This window comes from Equus asinus, chromosome 1 (assembly GCF_041296235.1).
Source record: "Equus asinus isolate D_3611 breed Donkey chromosome 1, EquAss-T2T_v2, whole genome shotgun sequence".
In the NCBI taxonomy this organism is placed as follows: Eukaryota; Metazoa; Chordata; class Mammalia; order Perissodactyla; family Equidae; genus Equus; species Equus asinus.
Genome location: NC_091790.1, coordinates 182,311,295 through 182,333,940, shown reverse-complemented (window position 1 = coordinate 182,333,940; position 22,646 = coordinate 182,311,295). Strand labels below are relative to the sequence as shown.

Genomic DNA, 22,646 nt, shown 5'->3' with positions numbered 1-22,646 from the left:
TGACTTGAGACATGCCATTTGCTCTGAATCCCTGGCTTCAGGTACTACCTTGACTGTGTCCTGCCCTTTGCTGGAGCCTTGCCTTGGCTCTGTTAGTCCTTCTAGGATCACATCTGTGACTTGGTGTCTTCAAATTTCCCTCCTTTATATTACACTTTTAGCTTGTTCCCTTCCTGATCTCTCTCCCCAAACTGAAACAAAATTTTAAAGAACAAAAAAAGGTGTGCTTCCATGAGACATTTATTAAAATTGATTTAATCGAGCTTAATATTCTTTCTTAGTCTCTTAGTCTTCTGGTAGAGGCAAAGGAGCTGTGGAATGTCCAAAGGTTGAAAACAAAAAAATGGAGAGAAAAGAGAAGGATAATTGTTTTGTCCTGTATCCAAAACTGGTCTGTAATATGAAGTTGACTTCTTTTATTGAGTTGTTGAAATGTATGATATTGTAAAAAGAGCTGGTGTATAATGTTGTAGAAAAAAGATTTTACGTGTAGAATACATTGTTACTGTGTGCAAGAAACAGCATCTTTTTGGAATCTTAGGGTGAAATAAACTGTAGTGAAAAAGGAGAATTAGCTTTGTGTGTTGTTATCTTTTGTTGTTATCTTCTTAAATTTAGGTTTAGTCATTTAACTTCTTAGAAGAAGGGGTTTTTTTTTTCTTATTTTACTGCTTAAAGAAACATTAATTGCACTTAGTGTAAGCTGTGACTGGATGGTGATGTCTTAGTCCTGACTCTGTAAGCAAAAGCTTAGGATGGAAGTATGATTTGTCAGAGATACATAAGAGAGTGTCATATTATATGATAGATTTTGTTTGTTTATTACATAGCAATTGTAGGAATTTAAAATCAGACTAGATGTTTTTTGGGTAAGAAAAATGTAGATTTATTTGTTTGATTTGTTCTTACGTTCATCTTCAAAGCATGTCACCTAGGGCTGTATTCTTAGGAGAGCAGCCATTTATATTAGTCTGGGAATTTCTCAAAGGCACAGATCATATCCTTCACTTTCATGTCTTCAGTGAATAACATTGTACCTGGTATTTAATAGTGTTCAATAAATGGTTTTTAGACTAGACTAAAAGATTTACGAAGTCGGCACTAAAATAATTTTATTCTACTTATAAACTTATTGTTGTGTGTGGCAGTGTTCCATAATTAACCTAGTAATTTTTTTTACCAACCCTTGTAGGTGGTGGTTTTAAGATAACAATTTCAATTTTCTTAAGTTTTTCTACTTTTTACCTTTACTTATTTTTTTTTTTTTAAAGATTTTATTTTTTTCCTTTTTCTCCCCAAAGCCCCCCGGTACATAGTTGTATATTCTTCGTTGTGGGTCCTTCTAGTTATGGCATGTGGGATGCTGCCTCAGCGTGGTTTGATGAGCAGTGCCATGTCCGCGCCCAGGATTCGAACCAACGAAACACTGGGCCGCCTGCAGCGGAGCGCGGGAACTTAACCACTCGGCCACGGGGCCAGCCCCTACCTTTACTTATTTTAAGGGATGATCAGTTAGAAATTTCCTTCATACTGGTCTTGGAACTCAGGAGGTTTGACAGGCATTACAGATTGATTGCAGTGTTGGGATGATACTGTGGTTAAACACTCATCCTAAAGAAGACTGAGCTCATGTATGTCAACAATAGATCAAGCAGTATACCATTTAAAAATCATTACTGCCGCAACTTAAGATGGTCATTAACCAACAAAGCAGTATATTAAGAAAAAAAAAATGAATGCTTATCTTCCTCTGTATAGCACAGAAGAGTAAGAATTAATATTTAGTCATGTAAAGTGACTGCCATCCAATCTAATGTAAAATTGAATACTCATTCCTTTTGAAAAAATTCTTTTAAATATTTTAGTCAACGTATACAGTGTATTTGGCCTTAAGGGATAGCACAAGATAAACCCTTGATGAAGTTTAACTAATTTTTGTTGAGCACCTATTATATGTGAGAATCTGAAATACTCGCTAATTAATTTCTAGAAATCCAAAGCCTTACCCTTTGGAGGGCTGGTTTTTGGAAAGATACTGATTGATGATCTATATAAGCAGTATGTAGTGACTTCTAAGATAATTTAAAAACCTAAGGCAAGAAAGAGAATTATTAATATAGGGAAAGGAGTCATTAAGAGTTAGGCAGCCTGGCTGTCTCTTTCTCAGGATCAAGAGTTGTGGAAGAACTTTATGTTGCTGTCTGGATGACCGTGTCTCTTGTTGTCTCAGGTGATAGAAAGTTTTAGCTATGGACAGAGGCGCAGTTGGATTGGCTGTGTCTAATCGTTAGTGAGCAAAGCAGTTGTAGCTGATTAGAATAAAGCCATTATGTCCCCATTGGAAAAACAACAAAACCTTAAATGGCAACTGAAACTAACTTTAGGGGGAAACTTTCGTTGTCTTTATGGAATGAGGAATATCTCATTTTTCTCGTTTGTAACATGTGTAAGAGTTAGAAAGTCTTTCAAGTCCCTGTTTTAGTCAACTTTATGTAGACTAAAATCTTATTTATAATGAAGATTTTATTAAGCAGAGAGAGCTCTCCAATATGTCATTTAACAAATGTCAATCAGGCATGGTCCTGAGGGGCTGGGAATATAGGTAAGAATTAAAGATCTCTTCTCTGTCCTCTTAGAGCATTTGTGATTGACAATTAAGATTGATTAGTCAAGGTTAGAGCCAGATACTTTTTTCCAGGGAGATGCTTATTGGGATAAATATGTCATCTTTACTGACTATAACTAACTCTATACCTAGGACTGAATAAGAAATTGATATTGTTTTTGTTTTTGTATGGTTGATTGAGAGAACCCAGTAGACAAAATGATATGTCTGCTTTAGGGATGCAGTCTTATATTTTTACAAGTAACTGATTTTTATGTATAACTTCATGTTGTACTTTCTATTTAAATCTTCAGTTGAATTCTTAAGTTAAACCTAGTTCAGGTTATTTCTGTGTGCCTCTTCAGTTCTTTTTTGACTATCTTGAAAGGCAGAATTGAATCTTTAGTAAGGGTCTAGCAGGTCTTTTAACGTAGAATTAAAGTGTGCAAAAATATCCTATGTTTTCTTTCTACTGGTCATACACTCAACTACATTTCCTGAGAACTATATATGTAGGTCAGTTAGAGAGGTTTATCTAAAGTTATCAGTTTACCTCATAGTTTGTCAGACACCTATGAGGTTAACTGAACTATTTAGTATTTAGCAGTCTATTGCCAGTATATTTTTAACGTGAAATGCACTAGGGAAATATATGTGTGTGTGTATGTAAGTATGTATGTGAATTTACTTTTATATAAAGAAGAATATCCAAGCTATCCTCTGAATCTTTTAAAATTTATGTTTTTTGATTTTGTGGTAATATGGTCTTGTGGCATAAATGTTGATTTGGAAAGTGAGAACTATTTCAATATATATATTTCTCCCAAAGAAACTCAGATATATAATTTAATTTTTCTGGGATTTAGGTTTATATTTTCTTTCATAATTCTTTAAGATAGGTTTGGTTTGTTCGTTTTACAAGATGAGTGAACCAAAGTGTAAAGATTATACAACTCTTTAAGGCCATATGGCGAGATAATATCAGAATTGGAAACTCTAAAGACTTTGTAAAGTTCTGATAACCTGATAATTTGCAGTAGAATTTTGAGGGCTGGCCTATCTTCAAAATGATAATAAAATATAAAATGATTAATACAAAAATTGAATGTAAACAGGTTGACGAAAGATTGAGTCAGAAATATTTAACTTTTATGGACCCAACAATACATATATTTTTTAATGGTTAAAATGGTAAATTTTATTTTATGTATATTTTACTACAATGAAAAGTATAAAATGAAAATCAATAAATGAATATAAAGAAAAATCACTTTAGTAGTTGATTACATTTATTGTATCTCCTGCATTTCTTCTTTTAGTGAGTATCTGAGAGTTTTAAAAGGTAGTTGTTTGTGTGTTTGCTTTAATGACTGTGGATCTTCATTTTGCCCTCACACTTGATGGTAATTTAGCTGAATATAAAATGTTTAGAGGATATTTTTTTTTGGCACTTCCCTTGTATTCACCCTAATGGCGAGTTCTTTGTGGGAACTTTTCTTTTTGATAACTTTAGGTCTTCTCTTTCACCTTGATCTTCTGCAGTTTTATTGTAACATTCATTAGTTTAAATTCAGCTTAATTTAACGTGTGAACCCTGCACTATTAATTATACTACTGAGATTGTTTCTACTATTTAGTAGTCCCAGAGCTTAATAGCTAGTAAAATGCCTTTTGAATGATGGAACGCTTTGTGCCTAGATAGTCTGAAAGGTGTTTTTCAGGACCCTTTAGCTTTTTCCTCTTTAAGTCAATATTATCATTTTTTTTTTATTTGAGGAAGCTAAAAGCTCATTAATTAGGAAAGCATTGAAGATCAATTTTGTCAATTTTCCTGTGGCAAAGACCTGTAGGAAGTAGTGACAAAAGAAGTTCCATTAGTTTTTATTCCTGGTGGATGTTTTTATTTTTAAAGATAAATGCTTATTGCCATTTATTTTTTCTCTACTTTTTGATCTTTTGTCAAAATGCTTAGATGCCTTAGATCAGTGGCATTTCTTCAATGAATATTTATTGAGCATTACTAGAGCTTAATACTTTGTAGTTGTGTAAATAAGCCTTTTTCTTGGCTGCTTTAGCGTTTGTGATCTAGTGGAGGAGACAGGCTTTAAACTAGTAATTATATTAATATTTAATTAATTGCAATTGGGTAAGTTTTTGAGAGAAGACAGGCTTTGAATAAATTTATAGTGGTATCAAGAGGCCTAAGCAAAATTCAAGTTATGGACAAGGATTCTCTACTATCACACTAAATGGCCATCATCCCATATTGGCCCAGAACCTGAAGTAATTTGAGCTGAATTCAAAAAGAAAAGTCACTGACAATCCTGTGACACAATTTTGACCTTCTTTAAGGAATTGGGGGAAAATGTATTGCAAAACTCCATGTTCACTTCCCGATGCAGAAGAGAGCTAGAAGAACCAGTGAAAAACTTTGGCAGGGAGTGTGTTGGGGGGACGTTTAATTCTGATGTCCCACTCTAGATCTATTGAATCAGAATCTCTGGGGGTGGGTCCTGTACAGCTTTATTCCCAGCTCCTTGTGATGATCAACCAAATGTTGGAACCACTGTTGGGATGTCCCAAGAAGTGATTGGCTGCTGAATTAGAAAAAAGAGCATCAATTTTAGCTGTCCCAATATCTAAACTGGTAGTAAGATTTTGCTTAGAACTTAGTTTATTACTTAGCTCTCAATACACTGTGGTAGAAATTGGCAATGCCTATATTTGTTTTTAGAATAAAACTGTACTTTTGGATTGTCAGCAGTGGTTCCCCAGTTTAAAACTGCATGTTAAAATTACCTTTTGTGTTAAGTTTTCTTCTCTTTTTTCCCTCAGGAACTAAACAACTTAAGCATATTTTATTAAAAGACGTGGACACTATTTTTGAATGTAAATTATGCCGCAGTCTCTTCAGAGGGTTACCGAATTTAATTACCCATAAAAAATTCTACTGCCCACCAAGTCTCCAAATGGATGACAGTAAGTTTTGTTCAGATATTCAGTTACGCATTTTACAGTTAAGTATTCTTATACTACAACTATACATTTGTGTTAACATGGTATTAATATCTAGTTACAGATACTTTAATGATGGAGTATAAAATTAAATGTTTGACTCAGTGTTATATTCAATTTCTTATATAGATACGTTCATATCAGTGCTTTTCACTTGGATTTTCCTAAAGGTGGATGAGGTTAGATTTATGAGTATATTTATTTGTATTAAAATATTGAATATTGTTTTGAATGTTTATGTGGACCAGATAGTTTATATTCAGGATTTTTGTAAGTTAAAATATTATTGCTTGAAGTGGGTATTGATATTTTCCCTCTTTACTTCTTTAACAACTCGTTACCAAATAGGACTGATCATTTACTTAGATTCTCCTTAAATAAATGAAAGTGTTGGAAATAAAGCAAAGAATGAGTAAGTAAGTTGATTTCTTGGGAATGATGGAGAGCATTAATAAATACTTATTAATCTTTCTGGTGTCTTCTGGGTCTTAATTTGAAAATCGGTTTTATTCTCAGTGAAATTTATTTAGATCAGTCATTTTATCAGAAATTAGATTGTGTTACAGGCTAACTTGAGATCCAAAATGACTTATGTGATGAAGGCTTATAAAGTCTTCGTGGAACCAAATGTTTGTCGAATTAAGTGTGTTGTCCCTGTATGATTAAGTTAGCAGTATATGTAGTCGTGTTGTTTTCTTGCTTTAAAGAGCTAATATATATTCCTTAAAATATTTTAATAAGTAATAGATTACTTTCCTTATTTCTTGTTCAGGGATTTAACTCTTTGTGGACTTAAAAATATAGAACTTACTTTGTCAGTTTGATATTATATTTGCATTATGGATTTTGTACATTTTTCAAATTAACCTTTTTGGGATGGGAGTGAAATGCAAACTTCAAATATCAAAAGTACTGTTTTAATTATTAGCAGGAGGCTTGCTTAAAGTATATTATAGGACATAGATGAAATGAATATTTCATACTTGTCTGGAAACTTTTCCTATTACTGTTAGATTTTCTTCTTCTTTTTGTCATTGAGATATAAATGAAAAGGCAGTCTATAGAGATCAGTTTCAAATGTAACCTTTCAATTAAAGTATAATAGAAAATTAGTTAATTTTCTGGTAGTTATTCTTTGTTGTTTTTAGTGTAAAGTTGACTTATAGAGGGAAATGGATAAATGGATTTGCTGGACTATCGTTCACTCTTCTTGACAATACCCATTCTAGAAATAGTTCTATGAAAGTGTCATCCTTCTTATAGACACTGTTTTATCCATTTTAAAAAGGAAGATGAGTAGACAAGAAGAACTATAATGAATCATTTCTTGATTTCTAAATAGATATCAGATTTGATGCTGTATTTATAGCTAGGTTTTAGAGTTGTATGTGGAAACATAGCCAGTGTTAGACAACTCTGTTACAATAGGAATATTTGATTGCCTATAGAGAGTGTAATTATTGCACAAGTAAATAAAAATAGCTCTATTTTTAGAATAAATCTATAGTTTTTAATCATTTGTTTTAATAGAATTGTGTCTTATTAAGAAGATGTATAATAGGACTGAGTTTAGCAAATACTTCTATATATCATGCCATTCATGTTTACTTATTTTCCAACAAATCTTACTTTTCCATTTCTATAGGGTGTTCAGATGTTCCCATACAATTAGACTAGATTATTTGTATGGACTAAGTTAATAGGAATGCTGTTATGTTTTCTAAAAAAAGAAAATTTTTATATATAGTAATGTTTTTCATGATGTTTTATCCATCTTCGGTTATGAGAACTTCGACTTGCCTTTGCTAGCCTAAAAATATGAAATATTATTTTTATTGTTTAGGATACCCTTGTGCTTATATACTTTTTAGTAAGGGCACTTAGAAGTGGAAGTAGTAGCTCTTCAGATTGTATCTGTTCCTTATCATTTGCATACTATGATGAGATTTTAAATTAAAGCAAATTTTAGTTTAATTAACCCTAGTTTTTAATCTTCATAAAATACTGAAAAGTAGATAATGCTCTTATAAAAATAAAAACTAGTAATATAATAAATTTTAATATAGAGGTTCATGATACGTTTTAAAATATTAGGAAGGCTAGAGCAGGCTAATTGTTTCAGATTAAAATGTTGTTTTTTCCTTAACAGACCTTCCTGATGTAAACGATAAACAAAGCCAAGCCATAAACGATCTCCTAGAAGCCATATATCCAAGTGTGGACAAACGAGAATATATTATTAAGCTAGAACCCATAGAAACTAATCAAAATGCAGTGTTTCAATACATTTCAAGAACTGATAATCCTACTGAAGCCACAGAGTCAAGCAATCCTCCTGAACAAACCGAAGTTCAAATACAGGAAACTAGCACTGAACAGTCTAAGACAGTACCAGTCACAGATACAGAGGTGGAAACTGTAGAGCCCCCGCCTGTTGAGATTGTTGCAGATGAAGTGGCACCTACATCTGATGAACAACCTCAGGAATCACAGGCTGACTTGGAAACTTCTGACAATTCTGATTTTGGTCACCAGTTGATATGTTGTCTTTGTAGAAAAGAATTCAATTCCAGACGAGGTGTTCGTCGTCACATTCGAAAAGTACACAAGAAAAAGATGGAAGAACTAAAAAAGTACATTGAAACACGAAAGAATCCAAACCAATCCTCTAAAGGACGCAGTAAGAATGTTCTAGTTCCATTAAGTAGGAGTTGTCCAGTATGTTGTAAATCATTTGCTACAAAAGCGAATGTAAGGAGGCATTTTGATGAAGTTCATAGAGGACTAAGGAGGGATTCAATTACTCCTGATATAGCAACAAAGCCTGGGCAACCTTTGTTCCTGGATTCTGTTTCTCCTAAAAAATCTTTTAAGACTCGAAAACAAAAGTCGTCTTCAAAGGCTGAATACAATTTAACTGCATGCAAATGCCTCCTTTGCAAGAGGAAATATAGTTCACAAATAATGCTTAAAAGACATATGCAAATTGTCCACAAGATAACTCTTTCTGGAACAAACTCTAAAAGAGAGAAAGGCCCTAATAATACTGCCAGCAGTTCAGAAATAAAAGTTAAAGTTGAACCAGCAGATTCTGTAGAATCTTCACCCCCTTCCATTACCCATTCTCCACAGAATGAATTAAAGGGAACAAATCATTCAAATGAAAAAAAGAACACACCGGCAGCACAGAAAAATAAAGTTAAACAAGACTCTGAAAGCCCTAAATCAACTAGTCCGTCTGCTGCAGGTGGCCAGCAAAAAACCAGGAAACCAAAACTTTCAGCTGGCTTTGACTTTAAGCAACTTTACTGTAAACTTTGTAAACGTCAGTTTACTTCCAAACAGAACTTGACTAAACACATTGAGTTGCACACAGATGGGAATAACATTTATGTTAAATTCTACAAGTGTCCTCTTTGCACTTATGAAACTCGTCGGAAACGTGATGTGATACGACATATAACTGTGGTTCATAAAAAGTCATCCCGCTATCTTGGGAAAATTACAGCCAGTTTAGAGATCAGAGCTATAAAAAAGCCCATTGATTTTGTTCTAAATAAAGTGGCAAAAAGGGGCCCTTCAAAGGATGAAGCAAAACATAGTGATTCAAAACATGATGGCACTTCTAACTCTCCTAGTAAAAAGTATGAAGTAGCTGACGTTGGTATTGAAGTAAAAGTCACAAAAAACTTTTCTCTTCACAGATGCAATAAATGTGGAAAGGCATTTGCCAAAAAGACTTATCTTGAACATCATAAGAAAACTCATAAGGCAAATGCTTCCAATTCACCTGAAGGAAACAAAACCAAAGGCCGAAGTACAAGATCTAAGGCTCTTGTCTGGTGAGGAACGGTTACAGAGTTTTGCTTTTTTCCCCCATCGAACTAAAAAAATCATTTGACCATAATTTATAGCTGGTTCCATTTTAACACGTTTGCTTCCATATATCTTATGGCAATGGGAACTGCAAGGGTGATGTGCATATTGCATTTACCTCTTCAGTGACCTTTATTCCAGTGGCTTGGGAACAAAAGTTAACTTCAGAACTTATCTTCCACAGGACAATGCAATATAGTTATAGGTAGATGGCACAGGGTCAGTGCTTTCCTCTCAATGTTGTAAAATGCATACATTTATATTGGCTTATGTTTACAATAGAAGTCTTTTGTTTAACTAACTTTGCACAGGTTTAATTTGATTCAGTGACTTAGTCTACTAATTAATACATTGTAGGAAAGTTAAATATATTAGAGTGAATTTGTGAAGGCGATAATTATAGGAAAAAAGTCTTTTGAGGCACTGTAATTATTGTAAAAAATAATCTGTGACAGCTAAATAAAGTGCTGTACTCAGAAAAAAATCCCCAAATTGAATTTAGAACAATTAGTATTTATTATTTACATTTAACATAGTGCTTCCAGGCGAAGGGGGAAACTTCATAAACAGAAATTTGAATTTTTTTTTCCTTCTCCTCGGGAGTATGTGTTACTGTTTCTTAATCTATGGAAAAAGTGATTATTTAGGTCCAAAATCCTCTTATTTTTCCATTTTTGTTTAAATAAACTTTTTGGTGATCATTTCAACATAGTTAATATTATTAAGTAGGGGTTTTTTTCTTTTTTTTTGTGGTTGTGCATTGCAAGAAATATAAAATCCCTATTGGGAAGAAGAAAAAATATTACTTTTTTAGAAGATTTTGGAACAAATGTAGGTTTTTAAAATGCAATATTTTGAAATAAAGAGTAGACTCCCTATACTTGTTTTTTCAAGTCCCTGTATATTTTTAAAGTTTACCTTCAGATCTCTGTCCCTTGTATGAGGGCATTTAATATATTTAATTAGTATTAAATTAGTTTTGGATTCACGTTCTAAAGCAGTATGCTTAGTTTGAGTGCTCAATAGGTTAAATGTTGTGGTTTGATTATCACACATTTTTTAATTTGTGAGGAAAACATGAGATGAAACCATCCTTTAGAAGTTATTTACTCTTGTATAGTTTTAAAAACAAGGTTTTATTGGTAAACTCAAAAGTGTTCATTTATTCCCATTTCTCCTCAGATAACTTCAAGTGATGTACGAAAAGGTTTGGAGTTCATTTTTGTGGAAAGACTTTAAATTGGTGTTAGAACCACTAAACGTCTTCAAATGGTACTATGAGAAAAAAAGAAAAGCATTTTCATAAATATTCGACTGTACCTGCTGTTTTCAGACTAAAATAACCATCTAACCACTTATTTCTAAGGCACTGCCTCTTCCAGCACTTTCAAGTAGCTGTGACATTACATATTGTCATCACAGTCTATCAGCTAGCCACCCTTGGCTTTGTGCATTTGGTCTACAGTTTCTACAAAAATGTTGCAAATTTTGTTTTCCAAACAATTTGTTGATTAAAGCGATCAACAACTTGAAGAAAATATCACCACTGGTGATTTTTAATTTGCAGAGACTTTATATCTTAGTGATTTTAGTTTTGTTCTGCTTTATTTGGCAAAATTTTCATCTGCATTGTACAGATATATGATTTCCTAGTGAGTGTATGTTAGGACCAAAAGACAAATTAGTATCAGCACATTATAAATATTTAGCCTACTAAATATTTGTAATTATTTTTACATCCATTTATTTCTAACTTGTTCTCCAGCACTTAAATGTTTGAAAGTTTGATTCTAAAATACATACTACAGGAAAGTTCCAGTTCATTTTCATCCATGGATCATTACATTTTTCATTTGTAAACATCTGAGGTTTTATGAAAATTAAACATTCCCCTATTTTTCTTTAAATTTTATTCAAAGCACTTTAATGATAGATGCAACTTAATTCTTCAGTTTCTTTTTTTTTTAAAGACCACACATTTACTAATATTAATATGAAGGTAGTAAATAGCTTACGATATTTTATGGATGCAGACAATCCATGCACAACCACTTCTTAATGATACTAGTTTATTTCTTTAAATATTATTGAAAAAGGAATATGGGGGTGTAAACCCTGATTTTTTTCTCCCTAACAAAATCTTAAATGACCACTTTAGATAATATTTGATTCCTACTGTAAAATTTGGAAAATAATGAATTTTTGTCCATTTTTGTAATCAAGATTTTAGGAAAAACAGAAGTACATCTATCTTTATGAAATTTTGGGCAGGCTTTGTGTATCAATATTTTTTACTTTTTAGGGAATATTTTATTTTTTAGTAATTTTTGTCAAATTATAATTTTAAAAGGTACAGCAGAGACTATACCATGTTTTTATGTAGGTTCACACACCTGTACTTAGGAGGGACCCTGTCCATCTATATACTTTTTGTATAAAACTTAAAATCTTGAAGATCCACAAGGTCATAATAAAATGCTTCTGTAGCTAGAAAAACATTTACCCTTCCCAGTGCTTTGCACTAAAATATACTGTGAAAGGAAACTAGAAAGACTGTAACTGTTGCTGGAAATGTTCTATATTGAATGTACATGCTCTTGTTGGAAAAATGTACTATATGTGATGGAAATAAACCAGACTCGAAGTTATTTCAGCTAAATGTGCTTCAACAAAGGTGCATTGGTTGAAACTTTAAATGTTTTATTATCAAATTTAAATTTACTCAGTGACTATGAGCAGCTACACTTGAATTATATCCTGATAGTTTTATTTTTAAGAATTAGAGTGATAATTTCTCTTTAATTTAAAAACAGATTTACTTTTCCACTTATGGAAAACTTGTACTTTTAGGTCTAACTTTAATGATTAATAGCATAATATATTTAGGGAACTAAATATGTAGGTGATATTTCGTTTATAAACCATCTTTATTAGTTGCACATTAAACCTGTATGTTTGACTTTTTGCAAGGTGTTATCTTTTATGCATTCCTACACACAAGACATTTTCCAAAGATATTTTCCAGAGTTAAGTACCTATAACCAGTGAAGAGATACAAGGATTCCTAAAAAGCTTGGAGTAACTTTTTGCTGCAGCCTTTCATCTCTATGTCAGTCTTTTTCTCTGTGCTTTAGTGGCTAAATACTGTAGGGGAAGAAAGAGAAATAGCCTGATATTGGTGGAGGGGAGCCCAATTGCTGGAATTCTCTGCCTCACCTGTTTCCATAGGACCATTCACAGTTTGTCTCCTCCATAATAACTAGGGCCACAGAGCAGGAATTTAGAAGGAGAAATTGATGATTCCAAGGACTGTCAAAAGACTTCAGCTGGGTCATAGAGAAAAAAATAGCACTGTGTGAGGACTTGTGTAAATTAGAAAGGCTTACACAGATTAGGAATGTTTTATCATGATAGCCAAATTAATGGATCATGGCAGACATAGGAGTTAGAGGCTAAACTGGGACCAGTTTAGAAAAGTAGAATGAACAAGTAAGAAGTGATTAGAAGTTCTTTGTTCTTCCTATTCGTTTCTGGTCTTCATTCTTACATTTTGGTTTTATTTTTACTCTTGAGCTTTGTTGTCTCAGAGGCTCAGTCTTGTAGCTCTTAAGGAGAAGAGGCCTATGAGATTCGTGCCAGAAGCTTTTCTGCACGTAGACTATATAAGCAAATATTTGTAGCACTTGTTGTTGTAGGGAGGAGTACTTAAGCAGATAAAGAACCGTTAGAAACTGCTTATTTTATATTAAGACCTATCTCCGGCTATAAATTATATCCACCTTTGCTACTATTTGATCAATTTAAGAGTTTTTCTGTAGAATTCAACTCATTTTCCTTCCTGAAGATACCTTCCACTCCTAAGTGTGGTGGAAGAGGAGGAACAACAGGTATGGCTTGCACTTCAACTTTGTAAGTTTGGATAGTGCACATGAGAGCTGGATGAGGTATGGCTGACTCTGGGCTGGTGTTCCTTAGAATGTGCAGATACCCCTTGAATGCACAGTAACTATTCTTTTGGTTCATTCCTTTTTTCCTATTTACTCCCTACTTCAAGAAGAAAAACTTTGAAGAATATATAAATTACTCATCTTTAATTTTTACCCTAGTTTTGTATATATGAGCTAAGTTTTCGATTGACACAGATTGCTTGTATCGTTGAAAAGTACCTTCACATTTTTAGGAATTTGTATTTGTCATATTGCTTTATGGTCAATAGGCTCTTCTACTCAGTTTGCTTTAAAAAGCCTATGAATGCAGTGGCAGGGAGTTTTGTGATTTTGCTGTGGCTTAAGGCTGTGGGTATAGAAAGGAGTTTCCCAATAGATGTTATGGCAAGTAGCTATGGAGATAGGGAGGCACAAGTAGATAATCTTCCTTTTGTGCAGTTGCAAAAGTTCTCTTCAAATAGCGTGACCACTGAAAATGAGATAGAAATGCTTCTAAAACTTTAGAAATCAGGTTTCCTGCAGTGGCCTCTAGAAGTATTCTAGATCCTTAGGAGTTTTAGAAGTTACTTTTCTAATGGAATTCATAGATTACCAGGATTATGATTTAGCCGTGGCTTTCATAGTTGATCTAAAACTGAGCTCTAAGATAGATGCAGCACGATGTTGGCTGTGCTGTTAGACAAAATTCTTCTGTACTCTATGATTTCTTTCCCTCTTCTCTGACTTTAAGAGCTAACAGAAACCTCAGAATTGAAAAGGAGTAAGAATCAGCAATCTTGAGAACAACTATTAGCTAGTTGGTTTCTAAGGCATCGGGCATATGATAGAATGCAGAATAAAACATGTTTCACTTAAACTCACCTACAATTATTCTGGCTTTTCTGACTTTCTGTATTCATTCCTCCTCTCTCATAATTTGTTTCTGCACCCTTTTCCTCTGACCTGTGATCTGAGCTTCCAGCTCATCTTTCCTTTTTCCTCTTCTCGTTGACTGAGATCATTAGTATCAAGATAGCTAAAACGTCCTTTGAAATGGTAAGGTGGAAAGTCAGCTCATTTCTTCCTGAAGCTTTATCACTCTACACTCGATTTGTCAGGTTTATTATTTATTTTCAAGCTTCTTCCTCTCTCTATATTCACCGCAACCACACCACAAGCAGAGGGGAACTTAGTGAAGACCACAGGTGCATCTGGTTGGGAAAATGCCCAAAGTTGGAGGTTTTGCTGTTTGTGCTCACTCGGCAGAATTAATTTTGTATTTTTGAAGTCAGGAACTATGTCTTGATAATTTTGTTTAGTGCCTAATATGTTTTCATGTATACCCAGGCACTTTAAATAAATGTTTGATAATGATATTTAAGTAAGTAGTTGCCTTTTCCATCTCAAAATTGTGCTGCCATACACTTTGAGATTTTGGGTCTGAATTTCATAAGCTTGTATTATCTCAATATTGATAGATTTTACTTATTTTAGAAAATGCCACCAGTACTAAGATGAGAGTTTATGATAATAAAGAGAATTCTTAGTTCTAGGTAGTAATAATGAACATTCATGGAGTGCTTACTGTATGCCAAGCACATTGCTCACCCTTTACATGCATAATCCCTTAATCCACCAACAACCCTATGAAGTATGAACTGTTACTTCATTATTCTTGTATTATAGAACAGAATATTGAAGCTTAGAGAAGTTCAGTGATTTACTCAAGTTCACATAGCTAGTTAATTACAGAATTGAGACTTGGCACTACGTCTGTCTACAAAACCTGTACCCTTAATCAGTGCATCTTATATCTGCACATTTTACTGTTTGCAAAGCACATTCATTACATTACCTTATTGGCACCTTAGTGTAATGATCTGGAGCTAGATTAGTTGATGAAATTTTTGGATCTACAGATTATTTCCTGTGTGACATTGTGCAAGTTACTTAAACATTCTGTGCTCTGTTTACCTCACCTATAAAATGGGCATAATATTGCTTACCTCGTAGGGTTGTTCAGAGGATAAAATGAAAAATACATGTAAAACACTTAGAATAGCGCCTGGCATATTACAATAAATGTTAGCTATGATTACTATAAGTGATTTTCGTAGCATATCCAAATGTGGGTTTTTTCATGGCCTCTTGAAGTTTAGATGGAAATGTGTACATTAAAAGAAGTTTATTGTTACACATCAGATTTTTAACTGCTGCTTTTGTATTTAATTGAGACGAGAACCAACTATATTATTTGCTATCAATTCTTTTCTAATCAGATATTACTAGTTTATTACTCGCAAATTTTTCATTTATTTTGAAAAAGCTATTAGGTAGTTTTAAGCACATTCATTGTAAGTTAGGCTTTGTTTTTGTGGTTACTTACTAGAATAACCTTTCTGTCTTAAAATTCTTATTAGTATATCTGTCCTATCACATAAATATTTTATTTTTGGTTATGTGCAAAATACTGACACAGAGCAAATATTAATTGAGTAACAGCTGAAATATTTCTATAGAACAAAAGTAGGTATGCAGTACTGTTTGATAGAAGGCATTCGTTTATGGAAAGAGTGGATTCTTGAGGAGAGCACAGTTTGGGCTAAGTCAGGAATTTCTTTGGTGAATGTGTCATGAAGAGATAAGAAATCCACTTTTCAAAAGTCTTGCCAGTGGTAGTTATTAGTGGCAGCACTCCAAATTTCAGCTGAGGCCCAAGTACTGTTAATTTATCTGCCGAGAGGGTTTACCTACACACCTGACTGTTCTTGATCTTGTTTTTTAATGAGAAGATGATGATTTTAGAAATTTTAGTGTTTAGGGACTGATAAAATTTGCAACACCAGAGAACCTTTGTCCCTATGTTTGGATGAGCCTTCAAATCCTTGATCTTCAGATCAAGTGCTGGGGTTCCAGCACCTGGGCTGACTTCTTAATGATTCTCATACTCAAATACTTGTGTCAGGTATCTGGAGCATATTCCTGGCACATAAAACATTGTAATGTTTAAGCAATAGAATATGTGGTTGAAAAAATAGCCAAACTGAAATAAAAAAGTCACACTCTGAATACTTGAGCAATAATAACTTACAGTCTATGTGGGTGTTCTGCTCTATAGTATCTGGTAACAGTTTCAATACAAGAATGTGTCTTGATGTTATGTTCAGAGGAGAAATTATTACACCAGAATGAACCCTAAGTGCATAGAACTCAATACAATTCAGGTTTTGAATATTGATTTTTAATTCCTTCTACCTGTGGGATTATCCTGAAAATAAATTAGCTCTGAAAAATGGAACTGTGGCTCTTAGTCAGACTTTCTTTCTAAGCTATGCAAAAGTACTTTTTAAAAAAGTTGAAACTCTTCTTGGGTAGATTGGTGCTTTGTTAGACCTGAACCCTAGAGTACCTGCTGGTTGTGACCACGAGCTTTTATTTTGGATGGAAGAAAAAGCAAGGAATACTTTTCTTCTAAGAAAAATAGTGAAGTACTAGGAACATTGTGTGCATAAGTGATTATATAAAAATTTAACTTTAGGGAAAAGATTTTTATGTAGTTTCCTTGAATTCTTGACATACAAGTTGTTAGGGTTGTTTTATATAAGCTTCTGTAGGAGAGTAGCCATGTCATTTTTATGCCTTTTCATCATTAGTTATTGAGCTTGGAATCCAGTGCGCTGGGTGTCTGTAGATGTTTGAGACTTTCTGAGCTTCCTTCTCCTTTCCTTTGAATGGACAGGCTTTGAAGAGGTAAGATAGGCTAATGGGGCTGTCGTAAAGATAGACAAGAACACAGTGAAATTTATGAATCATTTTCAATATTTATACCCTCAAGTTAAACTTTCCTCAAAACATTTTCATAATTTTCTAATTTGCCCTTTCTTTACCTGGCATCTTGACTAGTCTACTATTGTTTCTTGTGATTGTAAGAGAACAAAATCAGTTATTTGCTGTGAAATTTGGAACACAAACAGATTTATACACACACAAGAGAAAGAGACTTTTAAATGAGATGGTTTTGTTTCCTGTAACTGCCCTGGATCTCTTTGTAATCTCTTAAGTGCCCGGTTGTAGTGGTATGAATTCTTGATCTTTAATGTTTAAGATACTTCTTTGAAGGCCCTTCTTTCTAAAGCAGTTAGAGCTAAGTAAGACCCACAGGGCTTGAATTACTAGCCACCACCCAATTTGTCGTGTCATCTAATTGCAGGTGTGTGAGTGCATGTGCACCTATAGATAAAAGTATTGTGCAACACATTTTTTTTGGTTACAAGCACAGAGTTTTACTTGATCTTTAGCTAGTAAGAAGAGGTTTATTTTATTTATTAGAAGGCCTTATATGAGGAAATAAGGGAGATGGATGTGGCCAGGCCTTATTGGAGTCTAGGAGTAATTGTACAAACTGGCTTCACCATATAGATTTCAACTAGGTGTTAACAGAAACCAGGAAAGATCAGTGCAGCTCTAATGACTGGATACTGCCCTCTTAGCAGCAGAAGTTGCTTCTCTGCTGCTATTAGCCTTTCTCAGACTCTGCTCTTACTTTTTTTTTTAATATAATTACCTCATTCTGTATCTTCTCAATATGGTTATAACTGTCTCATTGCTTCTGCATCTGCCTTCTCTATGTCTCTCAGCTGCTTTCCCTCTCCATTCAGCCTGAGTTCAGACCACTATGAGAGGAAATTTGATTGGTTCAGTTAGGTGCATTCCCTGTCAGTCAAATCTCCTGTGCCAGGCCTCTTCATAGGTTGCTGGCCATAGATTTCTCTTTATAGATGAGCTGCTCTTGGGACAGTTGCTCTCCATTGGTCTTGTCATTGGTGATCATGGCAGCATAGTCAGTGGCATAACACATGGTCCTGGACCCAACAAAAGAAATCTTTTTTTGGGAATCTTTTAAAAGAGGGGTCTCTATAGTCCTAGAATGTAGTAATCTTTCTAGTACACATATTTTCTTCATTTTTTAAAAGTGATTGAATTGAAGGTAACCTGTGGGCTTGACTTTTATGTCAATGCAGAGCCAACAGTCCTTTCCATACTGAGAGAATGTGGGAAAGAGTTTTCTGAGCAGCATCTGCAGTTCTTTTTCTGAACTGCCTGGTGCTGTTTCCATCTTTGCTTTGCAGATTCATAGACAGCCTGAAGTTTTCACTCAGAAAGAGCCATTCCATTTCCTGTAGCAGCATATTAGGCTATTGTGTCAGTTGCTGCCATTTTCAAGCCACCCACTATTATGCCACACAGTTTTGAGTTAGTGATTTAGTGAATTCTTAAGGTATTGCTTCTGCTTTTCTACTTGTATTTTCCACATTTGGGCTTACTCTGCAACAGCTGCTTTATATCTTCTCATTCATTCCTCATTGACAGACATTATTGAGTGTCCATCATGTGCCTGGCACCATTCCATTCTTTTGGGGAAACATACGTGGTTAGGCATGGATTTTTAAGAATCATGCAGACCTGAGTTCAAGTCTTGGCTCCTTTACTTACTAGCCATGTAGTTTGGGCAAGTTACTTAATCTTTCTATGTTTCAATTTTCTTGTCTGTAAAATGATAATGTTAGAAACTACCTTATAGGTAGGTTTGTTGTGGGAATTTATAAAAGTTTAATGATATATTGTATATAATGTACTTAACACAATGCCTGGCTCAAGTAAGAGCTCAGTAAATATGTGTTATTACTGTTGGAGTGATCGCTAAAATTGCTATCAATTTGCTGCTGAAACACTTTCTAGCACTTAGTTTCTGGTTATCTTGCTTTACCATTTGATTTTCGTTGCCTTTTCGTTGGCATTAATCCTACCGTTTAATGAAAAGTCAGATGTAACATCTGTGATAAAGTTAAGATACACAGCAGTTTATTAAGTTAGAACATTATTTCATGGGTCTTTAATCTGCTGCTATTCTTGCAGCACCTTTTGCTAATTGTTCAAGAATTTGTTGAGCTTTTTAATATAATTTTGCTTCTTTGTGATTAAGTCTTATAGAGCATGGTATAGTTTTGAGTAGCAAAACTCAGAGCAGCTTTTGGGTTTTTTGGTTGTTGTTATAAACTTTAGGCTATGGGTACATGAACATATATTTAGTTTACAAGTGAGAATTATGTCTTCTCTTTGTATCACCAATGCCTCACAGTGTACCTAGCCCATAACAGGTGCTAAGAGAATGTTGAAGGGAGGAAAGAAGGAAGGTATTTTACGTTAGTTATCTTCAGGCTTATTAGTCCACAATATGTCTTTGCTTTTACTTCTTTTCCTATTACCTCATCTTCTAATCTATATAGCTTTTCTACCTGTGAGTTCCTCATCGTTTCTGTTACTGATGGCTTCTGTTGCTGCCTTCTTTTTGTGAGTCTCATAGCTTCTGCCCTTGCTACTAAGTAATAGTGGCAGATTCAAACTCATGGGAGTGCTGTGTTGACTGTATGCCCTGATAAGTAATCCATAATCACTTATATACTGCATGAGTGTACATTTAGTTATTTTTGGATAATTCCTTTTAAGATTTACCTTTGTTTAATTCATACCTATTGAATTCTATGAAATGCAGCTCACATTTCATTTCATACTCCACTCCCAGATATAAACAAAGCAAACGCACAATTGTTGATTGCCTCTTCTGTCATTTGTGTAATCTTAGGAATTGGAATTGATTACTTATCATTTCATTTATCCAATTCTCACATGGCCTACTTCAAACTTTTATACTATCTGCAAAGCCTCCAACACTATTTTTGCTTCCTTGATGAGAGGCAACCTTGCCTATATCATAGCAGAAGCTAGAAGACATTTTCTTATGCCCCTCTTCCACATCACAATGATTTTTGTGTTCTCTGCCTTCCTTGATTCTTTGGAGGAAGATGTGTCCTTCCTTTCCAAGTCCAACACTTTGGCCCTTGCCAGTCTCCTTCCCTGGACCTTCCTCTAACACTTCTCCTCTCTTTCCTCCTCACCATCTTCTGTATCCCTTTCCACAACCTTCTTTCCCTCAGCCTGCAAAATATGCTCAAATTCTTTTCAGCCAGAAAGTAAACTTCACCTCCATACTACCTTCAGTCTAGTTACTATCATCTATTCTTCCTTCCTTTCACTTCAGACTTCCATGTGCTCTCATTTTAGCACTTATTTCACTACACTAATTGTCTATTTCCTTGTCTTCCTTCTCCATTAGACTGTAAACTCTCAGGAGAGTTGTGTCTTGATCACCATTGATTCTCCAGGGCCTAGGTTAGTTCCTGGTACATAGTAGGCATTCAGTAAATATTTGTTGAGTGAGTGAACAGTATAGAACCATGCCTATACCATTCACTTGTGCACTATTTGCAAGTTTTTCCTACCATTACAAGTTCACTTGAAAGGCATCAATGACCATGTAAATGCTAAATCTAGTGGCTCCTCACTTTTCATCATGCTTGACCTCTCTGTGACCCTTAATGCTTACAAATTACCTTTCCCAGATTTTCATAGTCACTTCTAACTGGTTCACCTTAGGCCGGTTTCAGCATGGTATTGGATCCAAAAGAAACAGACGAGCCCCAAAACTTTGGAAAATAATGAACCTCTTTACTATTTTACTGAAATCTTCTAAGGAGATAGAAAGGTGCAATTACATAAGCTCAGCAAACTTCATACAAGATCTCCCTACCCATTTCTCTTCCCAAATCCTCATACAGCTTTGGCAGCTTCCCCCAATCTCTTTTCTGTAGCATTTCCCCCAAGATGTTCTGTAAACTTCCTGCCAGAAACCCCTTGTCCACTGCTCCTATCTTTTCATTTTCTTCTAAGAGTAACTCTACTCTTTCCAGTTTAAATCACTTCATCCTCTGTTGGCTTCTTCCAGTTCTTTTCTCTACCCCTTATTCTGCTCAGCATTACAAAAGTCTGGGAGCATTCTTTTGATTTCGTTAGGTTTGCCCTTACCAACTTTGTTTGCATGATTTTACTTAATCTTAAAGATCAGACACCATTTCCTCCAGTGAGTATTTTCTGACTTCGTGGGTTCGGCTAGGTTTCCCCCTTGTGTATTTCTTTAGTTCCCAATCTTTAACTGTACTGAAATGATCTATTTGTGTCTCTCCCCTAGGCTATAAGCATCTTAAGGCTAGAGATCCTGTTTTTTCCTTATATCCCTAGCATCTGGAACATGGTGGATGTTGATAACTATTTATTGAACTGATGCTACTGTGAACTCTGATCCTTCCTCTCCTGCCATTGGCTTTGTTTTTTTACCAGGCCTTTAAATATGGATCCAAGTTTCCTTAGTCCTTTTTCTCTTTTTATACTCAGTGATTCCTCCAGTCCCAAAGCATCATTTATCACTTCTGTGAAGATGACCCTAGTCCTATTTTCTAACCTGGCTAGTCTCCTGATTATGAGTCAGTTTGTTTTCAAAGTTGGATGTCAAACATCTTCACATGGATATTTCACCAGTATCTTAAATGTAACAGAAACTCAGTAAACCAGGCTTTTTAAACTTGTTCCCCCTTTACTTTATGTGTACCCTGTCTCAATTATTCATACTCCTACCCTCCCAGTTACCTAGCTAATTAGAATCCTAGGGAATGCCTTGACCTTTTTCTCTTACACTCTTCACCTAATCGGTGATCAATGCCTGGCCATCTTACCTCTGAATGTTTTTCACTTTTGGCTCCTCCTTGCCTTTTCTACCTTTTGTAGTTTAGCTTGGACTCCTATCTCTTACCTACGCTGTTGCAATAGTCTCTTAAGTAACCTACTCTCTAATCTCTCTTCCATGCTGCTGTCAGAACTATCTTCCTAAAATACAGATCTGTTGTTACTGTATGTTCATAGCTTGACTGACTTACTCATTCTCAGGGCTCAGCTTAAATGTCACTTCTGAATAAAGACAATCTAAAGCATGTCTCTCTTTTTCATTTTCCTTTCCTTATTGTCTTCTAATACATTTCGTAATTATGTTTATATTTGCACATTGATTCGTTTAATGCCTATCTTCCCACTGGAGAGATTTATGTAAGATACTGTGGAGAGTTATATAGACTCTGTGTGTAGCAAAATGCTTGGGACAGGGTAGTACTTAAAAAATTTTTGTTGAATGAGTGGATGGATGATAGATAGCTTATCTGTGTAGGCAAACAGGAGATAACAAAGGCAGAGAAGTGACAAGGTCCTAGAATCTTCTTACATGCTCACAAACCTTAGTCTGTATTTCTAGCCTTTCTGAAATAGTAATGGGCTTCTCC

At 34.5% G+C, this 22,646-nt stretch overlaps 1 protein-coding gene across 4 annotated transcripts in view; it reads left to right on the top strand.

The window, feature by feature from the left end:
- The window catches only part of ZNF800 (zinc finger protein 800), a 44,251-nt gene that overhangs the window by 11,107 nt on the left and 10,498 nt on the right, over positions 1-22,646 (top strand). For 3 of the 4 annotated variants that reach the window (XM_044755294.2, XM_044755262.2, XM_070512792.1), the window contains exons 4-5: positions 5,441-5,584; positions 7,770-9,462. In XM_044755294.2, coding sequence (XP_044611229.2) covers positions 5,441-5,584; positions 7,770-9,462 — 1,837 coding nt within the window. Of the gene's footprint in view, positions 1-5,440; positions 5,585-7,769; positions 9,463-10,678; positions 12,461-22,646 lie in introns of those variants that run through there. The other variant, XM_044755371.2, reaches the window with a different exon arrangement.